Genomic DNA, 21862 nt, shown 5'->3' on the forward strand with positions numbered 1-21862 from the left:
TTGGGCTGAGCTTGAATCTTTGAAGAAGCAAGGCCAAAACTCTCATTAATATCAACAGGCATCAAAAGCCTCAATTTCAATGAACTTCAAAAAAAAGAGGACCTTTATATTTTAGATATAAGTCAGGAATGGGGGTATTTTCCCTTTCTCTGCTTATTTTTATATTAAAATAAAATAAATTACAAAATAACTTTTTTTCTGTTGATTTTTATTTTATAAACCTGAGAAGGAAAGGAGCATTTGGCTTCCAGCACCAGTAAGTGATCCCTTTCAACAGATGAATCTTCGCATGAATATGGCTTCACTGGCCTTTGCACATAGGGTGGACAGCTGCCAAAGCTGGTGGGCTTCGGCTAGTGGGTAACTTGTTGCTCCTGGCCACTAATCAAAAAAGGCCTACTTTTGAATGTCACTTCTAGGGTACCCATTGCAGACATCCATGCAGGGATTTCCAAGCGCATGGGAAGATCCTGGGGAAGAGATACCAGGAACAAGATCTGTGTAGGAGCAAGAAAAATCCGTTACTATCCATTTGCCTGTTGTTTGATTGGAATTTTCTTTTGATGTATTAAAATATCCCTCAGTGAGATCCTCGGGCTACGCAAAACCAGCCTGACTCCACCAATTTTGCAGTTTTCTGGGTGATTTATACCTGGTGAAGAGCTTTACTAGCTTGCATGGAAAAGAAAGGCAGACAGTTATATGAGGGGGACTGAGGAAACATTCTTCATGGTGAAGATAAGACAAGAACAATGGGATCCCCCAATGCAGAGAATGGAGCCAAAGGGGCCATGCACCATGGAGTCAGAATAGATGCCAAAATGGAAATCCCCCTTTCCAATGGCAGTTATAGCATCCTGGCAAACAGCTATAGGTGGGTTCAGTTTTGAACCAGACAACAGATGTGTCTTGTATCTCTCTGTTTTTTGGTTGGTTTTTTTTTAATATAGTGATGTGTAAATCAAGTAAAATTAAAGCCAATACCACACACACATCATGGCAGCACCAGCAGATTCCTTTCCAATTTAAGCAGAGAAAAAAAAATTCATTGCCAGAGGCAGCTGTGTATAGTCATTCCTACCTACATCCCTTCCTTGAAATTGGAGGGATCTCAGTTTATGAGGTCCAGAATCCCTTGTGATGGTTGATTTCCAGTTTTGCAGTACAAGAGAAAACCATTTTGAAATTACAAGATTGTCAAAACACAATTGAGCTCTAGAGACACATATTCCTGAAGATTTTTGGGAAGCGTGCAGTGGATTTTGTAAATACTGGTTTTCTGCATTTATTTGTTCATTTTTAAATGATAAAGGGTACTATAAAAGCTTAGATATTATCAAGACAATTATTTAACTGTCCTCCGAATCATCCAAAATCAAAGGACCAAACCTTGGAAAGGGCAAAATTTCACGATCAGACCTTGGAAGCTACAGGACTTGTTAGGCTTCCAGACACCCACCTATTTAATGACTTCCATTTATTCCTGACTAGAACAAGAGTTAGCAACAGTTTGTGTGTGAGTGTATGACTTAAACACTGAGAAGGCAAAATAGTATCTGGATTTCTCTTACTTTTACTGCAGTGTAAACACTGGAGGTGAGACAAAATAATGTCTCTGATTATCCCTTTAGGCATTTGACTGTCAATATAGCAGAGAGGAAAACACTGGGGGGGAAAAAAAAAAAAGGGAAACACTGCGTGTGAACTCTGCACAAAATATGTTACGGAGTTAATAGCCTGATACTCGGCTGATTTAAACCAGCATTGTTACGTTAAAGTCAAAGAAGCTCTGCCAATTTACTGTAGCTAAGGATGAGGTGATTAGCTATTTCCATTGCTTGGAAAAGCACAGAAAAAAAAAAAGATTTTTTTAGAAATTCTTAACAAAACTGAGCAATATTTTACTGTATCTTATGTACATGATTCTTAGCAATGGGAAGAAAAGAGCCTTTAACAAAGTAAAACCAGCAAATTTATTTGTGAATGCTATCTGACAGTACTAAATAGTTTTTATTTGTAAACAAGGCTCAGTTCAATAACAGATTATCCATTTTATATGAAGCCGAATTCAACTTGCTGCTTTTCTCATCAAAAAAGGGATGTTCCCCTTAGATTAAAAGGAAGGTGAACTATATCTAAACTTCTTCCAATCCAGTTTCAGTTCTTCCCCTATGGTGTCCCTATTCTCTATTCAGACTTATTTCTATATTTATTTAAGAAGTCACTCTTCCAGGATCTCATGATGTCTTTAGCACATGGACGGAGCATGGAGTTTGGTGCCAGGAATGCAGTGCAAGAGGAAGGGAAAAAAAGAAAAAAAAAAAAAAGAGGAAAAAAAAAAAGAGAAAAAAAAAAAAAGGAGATCTGAAAAATAGAATACAAAAACACAGAGCAAACAAGCAAACAAATGAACCAAAACACACTGGGCTTCAAAAATGAGCAACCACAGTGGGGTTCCACTGCAATTTGATTATGTAATAACCTCTTTTCTTTCCCCCAGAAGGTAATGCAGAGCTGTGAAGTTCCAATGCAATACAGAGGATGTTGTTTGTTAGAGTGGAAACAAAGTGACAAGCTAGTTATAATGCCAGGCCTGTTTCCGATACTTTGGGAGAAATACGGAGGTTATGTGTTGAGTGTCAATTTGAGTTAGTTTTATTTAGTTCTAGGAATAGAAAGGCTTTGCCTGGCTCCCAGGGTGCGCACAGCAAAGGTTAGACCCTTCCCATACGCTGAGTTTACTTTAGCTGTAAATTATACGCTGTGATAGAGGAGCATGGCATTTCTCGTGAGTGAAGTACTGCCAAATTGGTTTGTAGAGAAGAAATGACTCTTCTTTAATCTTTTCCTTACTATTTGTCATGGATCAAATTCCTCCACCTTCTCGCAGTGCACGGTGCGCCTTACTCTTAAGAGCAATGCTACTGGAGGATATGGTATTATTAAATTTGAGGAAGGTTTGTCAACTCTCACCATGTTTGAATCATGGGGGTGGGAGTGAGTCAAAAGTTTCGCACAGATTTTCACCCGTGTTTTTTCCATAGTGAAAGGTGCTTTGGATGGCAAAGCAGAGACAGGAACAGTAGCTACCCGCAGAACTCGATCGAGACGTCTGGTAAGTTCTGGTATTCGACATTCAGCATGTGGGTTTGTGTGGATCAATGTTTAATTAACAGTACCTTGGGCCTTTCTGAATAAAATTACAAAAGACTATTCAGCCATAGTTTGTCTCTCAACCGGTCTTGGAATAGGCTTGTTGCATAACTGAAGAACTGTGCCAATTTCGGCTTATTTCTGCCAACATACTGGGATTGTCATGACCATGCAATATAATATAAAGACATACTGGTAATTGGGAATACCAGGGAACAGAAGTGAGTTTTGAAATGGTTACTCTACCTGTGATTTAAAATAGAGATGAACAAAGAGTTCATGACAGATGATTCTGTTCAAAATCAATCAGATCAACCACCAATTTGTATATAATTGATTTTCTACTAAAATAATTGTACAAGGCAGCTCTCTGCAAGTGGAGAGTCTAATATACAGATTTTTAAGGTTCTGCTTCTTTTCACTAACATGTCTTTCTGGGGACAAACGTTTAGGCAATTACTGTAATTATGATAAGAACTCCATTTCCCATATGAAGTACAGAAAATGAGTAGCCACACAGGACTATAATTACATTTACCCCCACCCCCGCCAAGAAAATCTTTCACTCAGACAGTATGAGATTGTTTATTTGATACATCAGTGTTAAAATCATACAAACACACATGGAAGAAAATTAGGAATTAAATTATGTCTTCTCTTTGCGTCCCATTAGGGGAGCTGAAGGGAGCAAAGAGAGGACAAAGTAATGTGAACTCAGTGTGAAGGAATGTAGCTAATGTTCCTTATCTGACCTCATGCTGAGCCACAGCACCAGTGCGGAGCAGTTCTTCTATGGCATCATCGCTGTACCCCAGCATGCCCTTCAGTATCTCCACTGTATGCTGTCCGACAAGCGGAGGTGGTTTGGGATGTGACACAGCAAATTCACTGTATCTGACACCTGGTCCTGTAAAAAAAAGCAGACAGGAGGGAAATTATTTTCAAAAGTTACTGCCCATATTTATACTGAAGTGTCTAGGTTAGTTTAAAGGAAAGTATCTCATTTTCAGGGCAGTCTTATTACAGTCCTTATCACAGAAATGTTACATTCTGGAATTCTAGACTAAAAAGATTTCAGGTCACAATAATACATCAATAAGCCAGTTCTAAGTAGCTCAATCAAATGCAGAATTACTGAATATTTGCCCAGCATTTAGAAAGTCTTCCCCTTGTTCCCAGTGGTACGTATATTGGGGTGCTCTGGGTCATACTACATCACAGGTCTGCCACTCTCTGCTAGCTGAATGACAATGCCCAGCCCACACAATGGGATGTGGCGCAGAAATCTCCACACTCTGTCTACAACAGGAGGCGGGACAACCATAAGAATGCAATGAAATGTCATGTTAACACACTGTTACTGATGTCGGGGCAGTGCACCAGATGATGGGAAGCACCATCTCCAGCTAGCAAGAGCTCAAGTACCTCTGCGGCATGCTCCATTATCCTGCGGTGATGTAGAACTGACATCATGCACAGCAAAGATATCCCCAGCTTGTTTTATGTTTTCTATCAAAAACATAGGTAGCAGCCATAAGAAACTCAACAATGGTTTATTTACTCTGACAAGAATAATTTCACAGGTGGAAATCACTTTGGGAAGCTGGTAACATTATGAATATATATCTATTGCAGGTAGTCAGATCTCTGTTTTTAGCAACAGAGATTTCAGTGTCGATCCCTGCAGACAAATAGCTATACCTTTACTGTCAGCCTCAGAAGAGAGAATGGGCCACAAACTTACTCTAGGATCAAAACTGAGGTATACACTGTGTACGCATAGAAAGACTAACTTTTATAGAGAAATAGAGGGCAATAATTTCCCGAATTGTCAGCTGGTAAATTTTCTTTAATACGAAATACAACAACCTTTGGTGCTTTGGACAATTGGCAAAAGGATTTCTCTATTCATAGTTGTGGTCTTTACAGAAGAAGTTATACATAGTTATGGCTTTGCCTATGACACTACAGCTTAGAAATCCAAAGAAATACATAGGCCATTTTAATAGGCTGAACAGTGTTTGACTTATTTCTGAAGAAATAGGATATCAACCAGCAAGGGAAATGAACCACAGCAAGAACTTGAGGAGAGATACTGACAAAGGTCATGCAGCATGCCAAAATACGCCATTTTTTCAACAGCCTTCATCAACTGTGATCAAACGGTTAATGCAGTAAAGGTATCCACCTCCAAGTAGAACAAAATAAAATAAAGGGTGTTTAGAATAACAGCTTTTTTCAAGCTGACTTGGTACATTCCTGATGAGTATGCTCCCAGAAGGCATCAGGTATGGTTCCTGTGTTTAAAAAGGAAAGGAGGTAGAACTGGGGAAGAGTGGACCAAATCATTTAACTTCAAGTTCCATTAAATACTGGAACAAATAATCACAGTGAAAAAGACGAGTAACAGCCAGATTGTATCTATTAAGGACAAATAGTGTGCACTCGATCTTGTCTTTTTACTAGATGCCAATAGTCTACATATAGATGTTTAGTTGTTTAAACTCCCTTTGGAGTCACTGCAGATGAAAAGACACACTTACAGGGTAATTCTTCAAAGATGGTGGTAAATGACTAAACTGGCCGGATGAATTGTGATCACCTATGTTTCTCCATATAGGAAAGCCTAGACAAGTACCTTAGCTGCAGACTTCTACCATCCAGACATCTGAAGTCAGGTGAGATGAACCTCTGACTACTACAATGCCAGATCAAGATTTGAGTTTCAGAAAGAAAATTATCTGCTATTTTCCATAAACTCACTAAAGAAACATGGTCTAGGTAAATCCAAAGCCGGGTACAATACTGAGAGGGAAATCATATTCAGAGAACTGCTGCCTGGGATCTTCTAAAACAGAAAAACATTTCAAGTGAGCTCCAGAGGAATCTGTTCAGGATGAAGCACTAATCAGTATATTTTTAGTTCTATCGGCTGATGGAACTCAGATTTTACCTGCTCAGGTTTCTGAGGACTTCAAGCTAAAACTGATTGTGAAGCAGATTTCACAACGACCTGGCTATGCTGGAGAAATGGTCTGATAAAACAGGGTGAAATTCAATAAAGTCAAGGGGAAGGAACTACATTTAATTATATAAATCCAGGGCAGGGGACAAAGAGCAAGGCAGGAATAGCTAGGGGTTATTCTAGATCACAAAGTGAGGATGAGTCAACATCACGCTGTTGCGAAAAAGGCAAGCGTCTGCAGGACACATGAAATAATCTTTTTTCTCTAGATAGACCTGGCAGATCACAGCTGGAGTGGCATCTGATGTGGGGTGCCCACTGCCCAACTATCTGGAACACCTGAAGAGGTTCTACAGGACAGCAACCAAAATGATCAAGGAAAACATGACAGACTGAACAACGTGGGATTGTGGGCCTAAAGAGAAACTTCAAAAACTGTCCTCAAAAAATGTAAAAACAACCAACAACAATAAAAAACCCTCAAACCCCTCAAAAAACCTCTGTGACCTTTCCACAAGGAGGAAGTACATCCTGTTTCATGTCGATGATATACAAGAAAATAATTGATTTCAATTGCAACAAAGGAAACTGAAGTTAGGTACTAGAAAACAAACTTTTATAATGGTAGGGGGAGCAAAATGCTGAAACCGGCCATGTGAGGAGGCTGCAGAATTCCTATCAATCAGGTCTTTAGAAATAAAATTATTCTGGCATAGCTGATCCTATGAGTGATTCTCGGGGCTTGCTGATGGATTAGATGATCTCTCACAGTCCCTTCCACCTACTAATATTCATGAAAGCTAAGAAACAGCTCACATCAGGAATAACTTTCCTATTAATTTATTCCCCTAATTCTACTCACTTTGAACATACTCAGTTAAATTTTTAGAGGAAATCTCAAGTGAGACATCAGTATATTTTAAAGGGACAGGTGACATCACTAAGCAATATTTGTGTTAATTCCTCTTCCTAGGGCTGACTGAGGGCTGAACGGGTGCTAGCACAAGCCACAGGAATGATCCGTCTGTGCCAACTGAAATGCTTCTGAAGATAATTTCAGAGCAAAAATGCCCCTTAGAGATTTATTAGTCTAGAAATTCAACATAGCCACAAAACTATTAGGCAACTTCTATTTAAAAAAATAATATTATATAGATATAAAGCAATATTATTTCAGGTGTGTGTATCCGAGAACTCTTTATACTAAGAAATCAGCAAACCCTCAAAGGAACTAGTTTAGTAGCTATACACTTTTCACTTGCTTGTGCAAATTTTTGCTAGTATAAAAACTGTGTATCTCAAAGCCTGGGAGTTTTTGCAATGATATCAAAAGACACAGAATAAAACCTCTAATGAGAGAAAACCAAAATTGACATTAAGTGTACAACAGGCATAGAATGCTTCACACTTCCCAAAGAAATTAATCTTACAAACTAGAGCATGCTCGAAAATTGCACAGCAATTATAAAACCAGTGTCTTTCTTGAGCTTTTATTGTTTGATGCATCATTCATCATGCTACTTTTCACTTTGATAGAGTTATAAAGTTATCTACATTCATTCAAAGGAGCTACTTGCTAATGATCCATCATTAACGATTCTCTGTTCTTTCCTTGTGTAACTTCTACTTGGCTTCTGTGTCAATTAGGAGGGTGCAAAGCTTGCCAGTCAGGCTTCAGCAATCCCACGCTCCTACTGAACAACGCTCCCAGAGAGCAACCAGCAGAATGCTATGCAAATGCTAATTAAACACAACTGCCTTATGAGGAAACCATCCCTTGAGGCAGAGAGAGGTGAACTGCTTTAATTAAGGTCAGAAGCATTTGCATGTGGGTGAGTTACAGTGAACCTTGCAGATGAAAACAGGCCTTTGCTGGGGTAGAAGCAGGGTTACTGGTGGAGGAGGTAAGAGAGCAGTCACCTATGCATTCTGGCTCTGAGCAGGGCACTACACTCAATTCAGCTGTTAGAGGGACACATATGGTCACCTGAAAAAAAGCCACGAAGGAAGGAGCGGTAGCTGTGATTTACCTTTGTCCTGTTAAATGAAGAGGAGCCTGTTTTTCTTTTTTGCTTTGATTATCATTGCCAGTAAATCAAAGAGCTCTTTCACCACATTTAAATTCTAGGCTTATCTTCTTTTAATACATGCTGTGCACACCACATAATGTACAAAAGTTAATAGTGCAACAATAAAAAAAAAAATTGTATCAGTTGCAACCACAATGACAATTGCGTACCAAGGTATCTTGAAGACTTCCCTGATACTTAAACTTAGCATCATCATAATAAATTCTATTTCTTTGGCGCCTATCTACCATAGTATTGCTAGGCATCAAACTGAGCTATTAGGTTAAGACACACTAAACACGTTAAAGCAAAAGACACAAATGAGATAAACCCACTGAAAGAGGTCCACAGGGAGGGCTCTGCAAGAATGAAATGCCTTTGAACATTCACCCTAAACAGAAGAAACGTGCAGCAGCCTTTGCAATGTGTCATTGGGCATTGCTGAGATTTGGGGCTGCAGAAGCAAAGTCGATTTTACTCTACAAGTAGCAGAACTTAAAGTTGAATTTCAATTATATTAAAGGTGCAAAGCACAGTATATAAAAGTGGATAAAGGTAATAATCTTTGCTTTGTCCTGACAAATAGCAGTCCTGCAGCACTGTGCAGCAGTCACCGGGTAACACTTTTTCTACAGCACAGGTTAGAGCATATTGAAGCAATCTAAGTCTCAAACTATATAGAGGGAATCAGGCCTGGGGACAGCCAAGCTCAGGGAAAAGTCATGATTATTTGTTATTAGTCAAGTGGGACAAGGAAAAGAAAGAGGAAGTTTGAGCTAATGTACGTGTACACATTCTGTTGCAACATACCATCTACATTTGCAAAATAGAGCAATGAGAAACCCAATGCCACTCATTATTTAGTTCTACCCCAACTCACAGTGTAGTTTATATACATGTAGGAATTGCATGAAAACAAACCAAACACTTGTGCCTCTTCCAATAACACTTGTGCCTCTTCCAATAACATGGTGTTGCTACATAACAGTTTTGCAATTCCAATGAAATATCATCACCAGTCAACAGTGATGGTCCAGAGCCAATACATTTGCACCCAGATCCCATAAAAGCTACAGGTCAAGTGTTTGGAGCATGCAATCAGCTGGTTATGAAACTGGCCTAAAGGAGGATCAGCAGGAAACAAGCAGTGTCTTTGAAGGTAATGAAAAGGAAAACAATACAGAATAAGTTAGCAAAAGGGGCTTCATGGCTGCCATGAAGGACATTTGGGCGTTAGACGTGATGTGTGCAGGGATATGGTACCAGGAGTAGACCAGCGAGACTTCATTTTGAGTGACTGGTCTCTTCCCTTTGGTCCCAGCCATGACTTCTGTCCATCCATTATTCACAGCTGAGAAGATGGGGTGCCTACGCACACAGTGCAGCCCAGCTTGGCTACACTGCCTTTACACCAGGCTTCTTCCCCTCGATTAAACACAAAGTAGAAAAGTACAGTCACTAAAGCCCTGCTAGTACGAGTAGTGCACACAGGCTTCAGGGAAATCTCCAGAATGAAAGATCAGCTCCATCTTAACTGGGGAACTCCCACATTTTTTGATATCTTACCACAGATCTGAAAGTTTGAGAGCTTGGGGGACTTTTCAGGAATCTATTTAATCACTGGGAAAAATCCTTTCCTTTTGCATGACATTAGAGCTGGTGATTTACCTTTTAAGAACAACCCGTAATAGATTTGGAAAAAAAAAGCAATTAAGGAGATAATTTTCAAAGACTTGCTCCTCCTTCCCTTACTGCAGCTTCCACTTCCTCCCCCACTTAGAGCACTGCCACACAAAGTGTTCACTTGGCATCCAGCACAGCCGAGAGGATGGAAAACTTTGGCAGGATAAATAGGAACGAGGAACTGAGAGTGGAGAGGATGGACAAACTTTTTCAGATGGTAATAAAAAAAGAGTAAACCTCACTCTAGATGCCATATAAACACAGATATAAATAAATCCGTAAATAGTAGTAGTGAACAGTAAAATCAGTAGGGCAGTAAATAGTATCAATACTAGAAATATCTACAAGCCATCTGTCTACCTTTTCTTGTCTGGCCAACGCTGACAGCCATGGGACAGCTCTGAGGACCGTTCAACGTCACAAGAGTCGAGAATGTAAGGACTGAAGCATTGTGAGGGGAATGAGTTGACAGGCAGAGCACAGACATAGTTTATGTGTGATAGCCATAGATGAGTGTCTAAAAATCGGGCCGCTTTTAAGCCCACACTTAGGCGTTCAAAGCATCCATTACACAAATCTTAAAACCCTTTGCCAAGTACATTTATAAAAGTACTTTCTTACCTGAAGCTGCATATATAGAAATGCATTAAAAAACATTTTATGTATTTCCTATCAACCAACATCCTGGATATAATCAGTGTAAATACCACTCAACATTTATATAACGCATTTTCAAAGTGTCACCATACTAACTGTACCTAATTAATCTTGCATGACTGCTGGAGTAAAGGAAATCATTTATCAGTCACTCTGGTTGCATATTTGAGAGTAATCCCGCATAATTATACCATTCAAATAACGCAATTTTGCGAGAGGACTCTTGGCACCAAAAAGCTTTAAAAACGTTGCAGTAAGGTGGTGTCTACTGCTTCCCACATGTATCGCCTCACAAGGCTGAAAATCTGGCCTAACTTTTTGTACAGACTCACGTGGTCCCACTCCTTCCCAAAACCCCCAAAGACCTTCAGAGAAGATTCAAAGACAGACAGGAAGGAAGATGACCTGTAAGAATACCCAGAGGTAGCAATTTTAAAGAATCGTAAATTCCCTAGGTAATAATACGTAGCTCCATTTCCTAAGGAAACAAATTTACGTGTCTGTGCTGTCTTTCTAATCATCTGTTTGTCTGCCTTGTCCCCGCCACACACAGTAACTTCTGAACCTGTCAATCTTGACAAAAGCATAGAAATCCCAAGGAAAATTAAGTTCTTACCAGTGTTGTGAAAACTGGCAACTGCTGAAGGACAGACACCCAAATTGCTGCCCTGATGACATTAAAAAAGCTAAAGAACTCAGCTGTTATATATTCTGTTTGGCTGCAAATGGCTTACCGGTAAGTACAGACACAGCTCTGTAACAGCACATACTGTCCTTCACTGGGGAGACAAGCCATAAAGGCCATGAGGAAAGTCCAGGTTATCATAAGGATTACATACAAGTTTTATAAAGGATGTAACTCCGAAGGAAAAGAATATTTAGTTCCAGTGTTCATGGAACAACTTCTTCTAGGCATCTTTTCCACAGTACTGTGGAAGGTGCATTCAGGCTGTGCAAGCCCAAGGCAAGGAAGTTAGAGACTTCTAGTTTAACATAAACTGCTCTTGCAGAAGGAGCTTAAGAACTAGATGGCAAAGAAGAGTAACTGGGAGAAGCCTTGAAAACTCTAAAAGGAAAAACCTGCAGAGGCAAGCCTAAACTACTGAAAATCCAAGCTAAAAACATAATTTCTCTCAAGTCATAATCTAATCAATACAAAACTCGATATATAATCCCACCACAGGATGCGGGTTAACCACAGGATGTGTACCTAATGCAGAAATTACGGGGTGAGGCTGAAAGGCCTGTGCTATGCAGGAGGTCAGACTACATGATCATAATGGTTATTTCTGGGCATGAAACATATGAATTTCTGAAATGCCCATAAGTAAAACTATTTCCACACAAGAGGGCTGGCGTTAAGATGGCCCACCTGAACCTCCGCTGATACTTAGGAGGTCAAGCCACATATTGTTTCACGCAGACATCTTTATTGTAAACCAACAGGCCTCAACTGCTGTACCTTAAGGAGAGCAATTAGTGACAAGCGTGCTCCTAGTATAGAACAATAAAAATCAAAATGCTACCTGAAATGAGCCTCCCATAAGGACAGAGAATTGCCTAGTTGCAACACGCTCACATGATCCTGGAAGCTGAATCATGCCCCCGGCTGCACAGGAAGGCAAGAAGCTCCTTGGGGCCCTCCTACTGAGCTTGCTGAAAACTATTTCCAAGTCCCATGCTTTGTGGTTAGTGTGACCCTGCGTGTTGGAGTAAGACACGCCAGCCAACCCAGAAAGCATCTGTATCTCCTCAGTACAGCAATTTGTCCTTTCCTCTGTGTCTTGTCTCCAGCTACAGGTTAGATTCTCTAGCTCTTCGGAGACCCCAGAAGTAATCCTCTTGGCCAGCTGTGCAGCATCAGAGTGGGAGCAGATGAGCTCTTCCTTACTCTTTAGGCAACCAGCTGAAGTCCGGATACCTGAAGTTGATTCTAGTCTCTTCATTCAGGGCTGCAAGACAATGCACACTGAAGAACACAACACTGCCTGATCCTAAGGATGGGTATAATTTTCTCCCTAATCTCTTACTTGCTAAAGCAGCACTTTTTCAGGGTAGGAGGCTTTAAGCTTTTTCTAAGCAGCTGGTAAAAATAACTAAAAATTAAAAAACCTTTGGGCCTTCTTTTAACAGAAATTTGAAAGAACATTCAAAACATTCTCCTGAGCAACTTTTGAAAATGCATTTAACATTCCCAAACACGTTGTCAAGGTCCCCAAGTCCGATCTTCCAGCTGCTAGGGAACATTTTTCTGTGGCCTATCCTTGAAGTCTTTTTCTAGTTATTTCTGTATTCTTCTGCACGTGTGGACGTCAGAACAGGGAACAGATTCTTGTGCAGAAGAAAAAGCATTTTTCTATGTCCCCTTTTTATACCTCTAAAGTGTGTACCAGCTCTTTTCAGTACACCTTGTAATGGGAATTTATGTTAAGGTGATTATTTGTGATGGCTCCAATCGTGCTTCTCTGTCTCTTTTCAAAACCAGAGGTTTTGAAAACCTGTTCCACAGGTCTACCTGGCATTCCTGTCTGATGGTATTAAAACCCACTGTAACAGCTCCTTTGGAAGCAATAGTTGGTAGGCAGAACAGAAAGTGAGCTGTGTGGCAAGCAGTTTATGACAGCAGCAGTCTATCACATTGCTTTGCTTTAGTTCCCTAACCTCACCACAACCCATCTGTATATTAGTACTGATGATTTATTCATTTATTTAGTATGATTAATGTCTTATGATATCCATCTTAGCCTGTTAAGAAAAAGAAACTGAGAAAGGAAAGCCACCTTTAGTCCACCTGTAGCAGAACTATTCTCAATCACTTCTTAAGTCTTTCACATTGCCTAATTTTTCCTCAACAATCCCTTGTTTTGGCCAAAGGATTAAGTCTCAAGAGGGGTATATTGTTATAAAAAGGCAAAGATCAGACATTTAATTAGATGTCAAATCATGTGTCTGTCATGTGCTGTATGCATATTGCCACACACAAGTATTCTACACATCTTTAGACTGTTCCTCTGTGGCCACAATACACAGGCATATAAACCTTCACATTTGGAAAATTCAACAGTCGGTCCATACTTTCTTGCCTGGTTAGTGACCCACACCAAATAAGTATCTGCTGAGTGAGTATTAAAATAATGGAAAAAGCCATCAGCTGCAGCACAGCCAAGGAAATTCTGGTGGTTGAAATTCTTCAGCACAGACGACAGCCAGGTAACTCTCTGTTTGAGCACCATGGAAATATTTGGAACTCAGTTCTCAAGCAAGGCATCTGTGATTAAGTAGGGCTAAGCACTATGCACAGCCTGATCATTCTTCCAAAAGCTCTCCCACTCCACCCTCCATTTACTTCTGCTGTCCCTTGTGCAGCAGAACGAGGCCAGTTCCAGTGCACAGGGACTTTCCCTGGCAAAGGAAGATGGGAAGGGATTTGATACTTTGTTTTAGATTACTTGAAGAACTGCAAATTACATTTTTAGCTCTTTTTGGGTAAGATGCCCAGACTCCTTGAGGCATAGGCTACTAAAAATGCTGGCTGAGTTTCGAAAAGCACTGTGCAATCTGGGACGACTCTGTTTTGGAGTGTCATACTTGAGACATCTTTAAAGGGGCCCAGTTTCCAGAAAAAGCTGGGGACATCTGAAAATCTTTCTCTTTCAGGATGTCTCAGTTTGCCTGTGCAGAGACATCTGGTATTCAAAATAGGCAAGAAGAGCGAATATCCCTTCATTGAGCAGGGGAAAGTAAAACTCTAGACATATAACTCCTTTTAGCAACTTCTTTTTTCCTATTTCCTATTTAAAAGCAATCATCAGGTTAATCTTAAGTTCTTTAAAGGGAAACAGAGTGCTTAAAATGGAGTCTGGGAGTGGGACTACAGAGAGGGCACACTGCAGATTAGGCTGGTTTTTTCCACCGATTTCTAAATGACAATTTGATCAATCCTGTCTCAGTGTGAAGGACTGGGAACAGCTTTTTGGCTTTCCATTGTCTGCTGCCAATGCCTGACATGTGATATTCAGCTCATCGACTTGCAAATATCAAAGCAGTACGGGGCAGGAGAAACAGCCGTCTCAAACCAAGCAGCCTTCAGTTTGGTTTTTGGTTGCGCGGGCATGCCGATGTGAGCGTGTGTATGTCAGTTAAGTACAGGCTGGTTCTGTATCTAAGTTCTTGTGGTTTCTAACATTTGCCAGCCTTTACTCCATCAGGAGGGATTTCAGTGCTGCGTTCTACCCTACAATGGGCGAAAGAGTCAGAAATCATCTCTCCTCGCCCACAAAGACTAGAGTAGGATTAAGAAACAGAAATTTAAGTCAGACACACCCATGAAGAGGAATGAGGCACAAGGTTAGGAAGCCATCCAAAGCTCGGTTGCCTATCCCCTTACTAAACTAAACTAAAAAGTCTCTTTTTGCTCAAGAAGACAGCTGAAAAGCTGGGGAACAAAAATTAAAATCAGATTGAAACCAGCCATGCCTAAGCAATATCCCATCTTAAATGTGTGCAGATCAGTTTCATTAAAATATTTCCCCATTCTCTCTTTTTCCACCTCCTAATACTTTGGCTGTTTCCTTTTGCTCCCCTTTAAAGTGCAAAGCAAAATACTTTTACTGACGTCGTTTGTAATTTTGAAGCCCTAATCTCAAGCAGCAGGTGCTTAGTTTTAACGGAATTTTTCCATCCCTGAATGTCTGGGAGCATCAGTAGCACCTCCCTCCTACACAGCCCCTCACCTTTGATCCTTTGCCATTTGTACTTGTGGGTTTTCATTTACTGTATTTCTTCTGCTTTTCCACAATCTGCTTTTTCACTGCAAACCCTTCGACCTCTCCTCTCCTTTCTTTTACCTCATGCGATTGGCAAGTGTTGTCTCCTAAAAATCTGTATAAAATATGAAGGGCCTTGCTGCCTCTGGCCTCGCTATCTCACAGCGCTGTGTCTACTTTGCACTGGCAAGTTAAAAGGGCCTTGGAATGGTTGTAAGTATTTGCATCACAAGAACAATTATATTTTAATTGCCAGAGGTCCTAGGGTTTCTCTGCACAAAAAACTGGAACCAAAATAACAGTTGGTTTTAGTTCATACAATTAGTTATTCTGGAGTAAGTCTGTGTGTGGGCACTTTTGTTCCATACTAACAGTTTTTGTTTCCATTTAATTTTAGCTTTTTGGTTAATCTGATTTTAGTTAATTTTCTCTTATAATTTCCTATTTTGAGTTAATGCAAATGATTTTGTACAGGCATAATCTCAAACAAAATCCAAGAGAAAAGCATCCACACTCAGTTTGCAATGACATATCTAAAAGCATGGATTAAAACGGGATTCGTATCCTAACATGAGAACTGGAGATGCTGTAGTAAGCAAATGCCTGCTTTGCCTTGGTGCTGGTAGATTGCTCCCAAACACAGTATAATTTAACAAAGTCTAATCATCAGTTGTTTCTTGTATCCAGGAATGCATCTCCCTAGTTTGTGCTTTAGTTAAGTCTTCCAAATGTCTTTGTATATTTGGCTATTAAAGAACAGTTTCTTTTTACCTTCATTTGCCTTTCTATTGCTTATCATCAGATACAAATGCATATTAGTATACAGTTCTTGCTCAAAAAGCAATGATGTGCTGCAGAAATGACCATAACCTTATTCCCTAATAACTTGACACGAATTTGACTGAAAACTCTGCCTTTTAAAATACGAATCCGCATTGTGCAGCAGTAAATCACAAGGGCTCACATAGCTTTCTCATAACTAACTTTTAATTGAGTTTTCCATTCTTAACAAGGTGACCCAATTCCAGAAAGTCATACCAGCCACTTCCTTAATCCACAAAGCTCAGAAGCTACCTTCTGCACTGACAGCATGCAAAAATGTTTAATGCTAACACAAATACCTTTCATAGATTATTCTGATTCTCAGGCTGATTTCTAAGCCAGCTGTTCGCTGCCTGATTCAATGTGCAGATTTCATTTTAAAACACAGAATATTCCCTGGTTACCTGCCATATAACTAGATCTTACAGGTGTAGGGCATGTTTGTAATGCTTGTTCATCCACTTGCAGGAAAAAAAAAATCATAAAATAAAATACTTTGTGTAGCTTTCCTGGATTCTAATGTTTTCTTCCCAACTTTCAGATACTGTATCAACTGAAGAATGCCAGGAATTACTTCATGCTTTATATATGTACCTGTTACAGATTATATTTGTTAATTTCAAAGCCAGCTGGTATTTTTGCTTGAAGTAATCCTTGATGGTACACTTTTTAAATATACATATAAGAAGAGCTGCTTGCTATGACACACAAACATTTAAATCTACCTTGATTATAGATCTATTACTGCTGTGTTCTTTTTCACACAAGTAGGGTGTGAAGCTTCTGGCTTCTCCTGGGGCTTATTCTCTGTATAGCAATTTTGACACACAAATAACACCAAATACAAAAGAAAACCATGAAAATATAAGAAACTTATCAGAAGAAACTAACAATCATCTAATAGTAAGGTTAACCACAGTACAGACTGCAGAGTTGGGGATCCAAACAGTTGGATTTGGATCCTTGCTCTATCACCAAGCAACTCTGTGATCACAGGCAAATCACGTTCCCTTGCCATATCCTTATACTTTCCATACAGTTTTGAGAGCCTTGCCTATTTACATTATAAAATGTTAGGGACTGGAATTGTCTCTTACTCTTTGTTTATACAGTGTCTGACACAATGGGCCCTGTTTTGTATTGGAATGAAATACAAATACTAATTTTCTGATATCCTGTCTCCCAGAGCTGCTTCAGAGGAGTATGAACCATTGTCCCAAGTTATATCTGATAAATTGTGCATTACTCTGTTATGGGAGAGATTTCTTTCTAATCCGAAATCCATCTGTCTTGCTGTGCTGCAAGTGATAGTTTCTGGGCAGAGAGCATACTAATTGCAGGATTAAACTCTTAGCTGACTCTTGGGTGGAAACTCTTTCCCATAATGTGGTAGAAAACACATGTTGGTTTCTGTCTGCAGATCCTTGAACATCACACACTGATCTTGACTGGGATATTTAGGTTCTCTATTGAAGTATGTCTGTGCAATATAATTCAATTAACAGTAAATAATAACTATCAAAAAGTATTATTGAGATTTTAGTGGCTCCAGTACTGCTTAGCCAGTTTTGTTGCTCTTTGAAGGCAGAGACAATTGTGCTGAATGTAATGAATTCTGCACGTTCTACAAATAAGTAGCACACAGATTTACAGCTGAAAAATGAACTGTAATTTTTGTTAACTGTCTTAGGATCATTTTAATTTTACAAACACCCAGAGACTTGAAACATTTTAAATCTAAAGTACATCTTTATATAACATTTCACTATAATAGCTCTCATTTCTGCGGATGTGCAGGTTATTTATTATTCACTGAGGTGAATGACTGACATTATTGATGTGACACAGACCCCACTGGCAAGCTGCAAGAACCAGCTGGGCCCCAACATCTTTTCTTCCCATGGGTACGTAGAGAGGGCAGATACCAAACTGCCAGCCACAGATGTGGAAGAAATCTTTCAGAAATTATTCTGCTTGCATCTCATCTTGTTAGGGCTCTCCAGTCAAAAGCTACCTTGCTAACAAAATACTAAACTTCCCATATTATTAAAACGTACTGAAAATGCTGGAGACAACCACACTTTTCAAGAAAAGCTAGCTTGTTAGACATAGTTTCTTGTTAGTTTAATCTAATTTTTATGGTTGTGGTTGCAGTACAACCATGAGACATCACAGGTAGTACCACCCAGTTAGGAGCTCTCCACTATATTTTGCAATATTTAAACCAAATCCCCATGCCAGAAAGCATTAGTAAACCTAAGGACAAAGTTAGCTGGGTGGAGGTGGTGAATGGAGCAGGGTGAGATATGCAGCGGTCTAGGGCAACAGATGCTTTTTATGCTCAGGAGTTCAGAAAAACAGATTTGTGTTTGGGAAATCACAATTCCTCTAGAGCATGGGATTCAGGATTCTAGAGCAGAAGCTAAGGACTCCCATCTCCTCTTACCACAGTGAGGTCTGCCTTTCCAACTAAGCTATTTCCATATTTCTCTGCCTGGCACTACTCTCTGTTCTCCTTTGCCAACTAACCACAACTGGGCAAACCTTCACCCTTTCACAGAGACTATGAAAGCTAACATAAAAGCAGAAAAACACCCATAGTGGCTCACCACACTAGATCGCTCTCTGACAGTGGTCAAAAGTAGATGCTCTTGAAGGAGTATGAGAATACAACAGGAACATCCCATCCAATATTTCCCCACGATATTTTCCCAGCCTCTAGCAATTCGCCATCTAGCTCCAGTATCCCACCCTCCTCTTATGCATACTCCCCTGCTCTTCCCAAATCACTCTCCCTAGTCTCCCATTAACCAACGCCTACTCTGACATCCTGAGGATAATCACCACAAGGAACTTAATACACCATGAGATAATATATCCCATGTAGCTCAATTACTCATCAACCTTCAATGCTCGCTCTTGTTCCCAAAGCCCAAAACTCCCCACGGCACTTTCCATTGAACCCTAAGCCCAATTCTCCTTCACTCCTTCTCCCACTCCTTCTTCAAAACCTTCTCCTGACCTTAAATATTGAATACTCTGAATGCTTGATATTCTTCACTATTCACATTTTTCCAGTTCCTTCATTAATCAGTGTACTCCCTCATCTATTTCTTACATAAGCTGACCAGTTGCACATTGTACAGTGAAAGCCATACTTGAGACAGAGGGAAAGATTAGCAAGTGCTTCTGACTAAATGACTATTTGCTGAATTCTTCCTCTGGATTTGTTAGATCTCTGCAGCTGGGATTTATCCTTAATGATAAGCCAAGTAACCCCACTTTGCAGCATGCACTGCAACCAGCATATTTTAAGCAGGTGTGGGAAAATTCAGCAAAGCACTAATGACTCCTAAAAGTGCTAGCAGAACCTGAATTCATGCTGAAAGATGTAATGCCAATTTAATACATAGAGCGAATTTTTGTAATTTCTATGTCTGGGTTATCCAGTCTTCTTAGAGGCCGATCACAAACAAAACTAAAACGAGATTCAGATAAAGAAATCAAATAGGGTGGACTTACTTAATTTTACATTATTTAGAACTTTCAGTGGAACTATGCCATTTATGTACATGCAACAGCAGTCTTAGGGTACCACAGACTTCGGTACTGGATATGAGAAACAGCCTTTCTCATCAGAGAAATCCAAACGTTGGGGTTTTGGGTGACTCAGAGGAAAGACATGACCACAGCATCTTTATTCTTTCTCCTAGGTCAACCAATACAAGTGGACTCATGTAAAAAGAGCAGGTGATCATATGCTTCCCCTCCACCTCTATTCCCAATCAGCTTTGACTGGTAATGTGACTAGAGAGAAAGAAGGCCACATTTTTCACAAATGACTCAGTGGGAACTCGGGATGCTTTTACTTTTGGATCTGAGCTGCTTGTGGTAGTCCTGATTTAAAGAAAGTGCACTCTCTGAAGCTGTCTTTCATGCGTCTTCAGCTGGGTAAGCAAAATCAAAAAACAAATCACTTTTAACAACTTTGAAAAGTTCATCTTAATTAGTATTTTTGTGCTGTAGCTGTCCTCTTTTGTAAAGCCTTCTGAATCCCTTTGAAAATGTTTTACAATGTTAGTCCAAATTCTATTAAAATATATATGTCCTGTTTGGTTTATAGACGCAGCATACATGGAGAACGCGCGTCTGCTTTATATGGTGTGCTTTCCGTGACATGTGGAAACTGCTGTTGAAATCTATGGCAAATGACAGTATGCAAATAATCCTTACATCTGTGTACAAGCAAACCCACAAGTTTCACAGAAGCTGCTCACATTGGATGATTTTAAAGTGAGAAAGACAGAAAAGAAAATCACATTATTTCTCATTAGTTTTAATTAAAGTAGTGGATTTTTTTAATTCCCATTCATACTAAGGTATATTTTATAAATTGAACAGTTTTTGATAGGATTCAGATCCCAGTTTTTAAATTAAGCTTTGACTGTCACTATCCACCACATTTAATTAAAAGACCATAAATAGTGCCACTTTAAAAGAAAAGACTTAGGATCAGATTCAACAAATATTTAATCCTTTAAGCACAATGTAAAATCAATGTGAAGGACTGTAAAAACATTAGGAACCAATGTATTTTGGTGAATCTGGGCTATCTTTAAAATTTTCTGAGCATTTCAGAAATTAGGTCCCTTTCTGAGAGGCCACAAACTGATAATCTAGGGAAAGTAAACCACTGATCACTTAAAATTATTTCTTTTGTTATTTCTGGATAAAAATCACAATGAATATACACAAATAATGTGCTATTTTCATTACAAGTTAGCACCAAGTTAACAATAACCTTTCAAGGAGAAACTACAGTTAGAGGAAACCTCTTAAGAAAGGAAGGCAAAAGAAGGGGGAAAGGAGAGAGCAACTGTGAATATGGGAAAATAAAGGAAGAAAACACTATTAAACTTTTAGAAGAACTGCTTATGTTCATCCGCATCTGAGTCCTGATATGTCAAAATCAATAGTAGTAATAGCACTATGATCACGTGGAAAAATTCTTTGACTGCACTATAGTACTGTAGCACAGGAATACATTGAAATCAGTCTCTTTCCAAGGTTTGGAAATTTTAAATTAAGTGATAGAAATAGAGGAGGTCTGAGGTTTACTAGAAGTCTGAACTACAAGGTGCGATAATTCCCTTAAGTGCAAATCAAATACTGTCTGTGATATAGTTACATGGTCTTTAGAATTGTTAAAAAAGAGGGGAAAAAGGGAAGAAAAACCCTACAGAACTGTAACACATTGTGCATAAGAATGAATACTTGTAAAAAACAGTGTTTCTGATGTGATGAATGCAGTACCAATTCTTAGTCTTATACTTCCAGTAAACTATATTTCACATTCATTAGTGAACAGAGTTTGGAGAAGAAATAAATTCCATACCAGAACATCTAGATTTCCATTTCAACTGCTTACATGTGGATGAGCATCCTATTTATACATACAGATGTACTGATATTATATAGATGCATATGTACTTGCATTCATACGAGATGGTTACAAGATACATATAATTATGCAGCACACATACAGTTATTTCCATTACTAAGACACTGAGATTTTCAGATCCTTACTGTCCACATGGAGGATGTTATTAATAAAAAAGAGGAACATGGTTTCAGGTTGCTTACTTCTAACAAAAGCTTGACCCTTATGAAATGACATCTTTGACATTCCCAATACAAACCTGATGGGGAACAACCATTGGAAACAGAGCCCTAAAATTCTAGCACTT

General features: G+C 39.3%; 1 protein-coding gene across 6 annotated transcripts in view; it reads right to left on the reverse strand.

Moving 5' to 3' along the window:
- Positions 1 to 201: 201 nt before the first annotated feature.
- SUGCT (succinyl-CoA:glutarate-CoA transferase) overlaps positions 202 to 21862 on the reverse strand; it is a 349338-nt gene continuing 327677 nt past the window's right edge. For 4 of the 6 annotated variants that reach the window (XM_075745342.1, XM_075745341.1, XM_075745340.1 and 1 more), the window contains 2 exons: positions 3906 to 4060; positions 202 to 497 (listed from right to left, as the gene is read on the reverse strand). In XM_075745342.1, the coding sequence (XP_075601457.1) occupies positions 354 to 497; positions 3906 to 4060 (299 nt within the window). In that variant the 3' untranslated portion in view covers positions 202 to 353. Of the gene's footprint in view, positions 498 to 3905; positions 4061 to 21862 lie in introns of those variants that run through there. The other 2 variants (XM_075745339.1, XR_012834023.1) reach the window with 2 other exon arrangements.

The sequence above is a fragment of the Balearica regulorum genome, chromosome 2 (assembly GCF_011004875.1).
Source record: "Balearica regulorum gibbericeps isolate bBalReg1 chromosome 2, bBalReg1.pri, whole genome shotgun sequence".
Classification (NCBI taxonomy): domain Eukaryota; kingdom Metazoa; phylum Chordata; class Aves; order Gruiformes; family Gruidae; genus Balearica; species Balearica regulorum.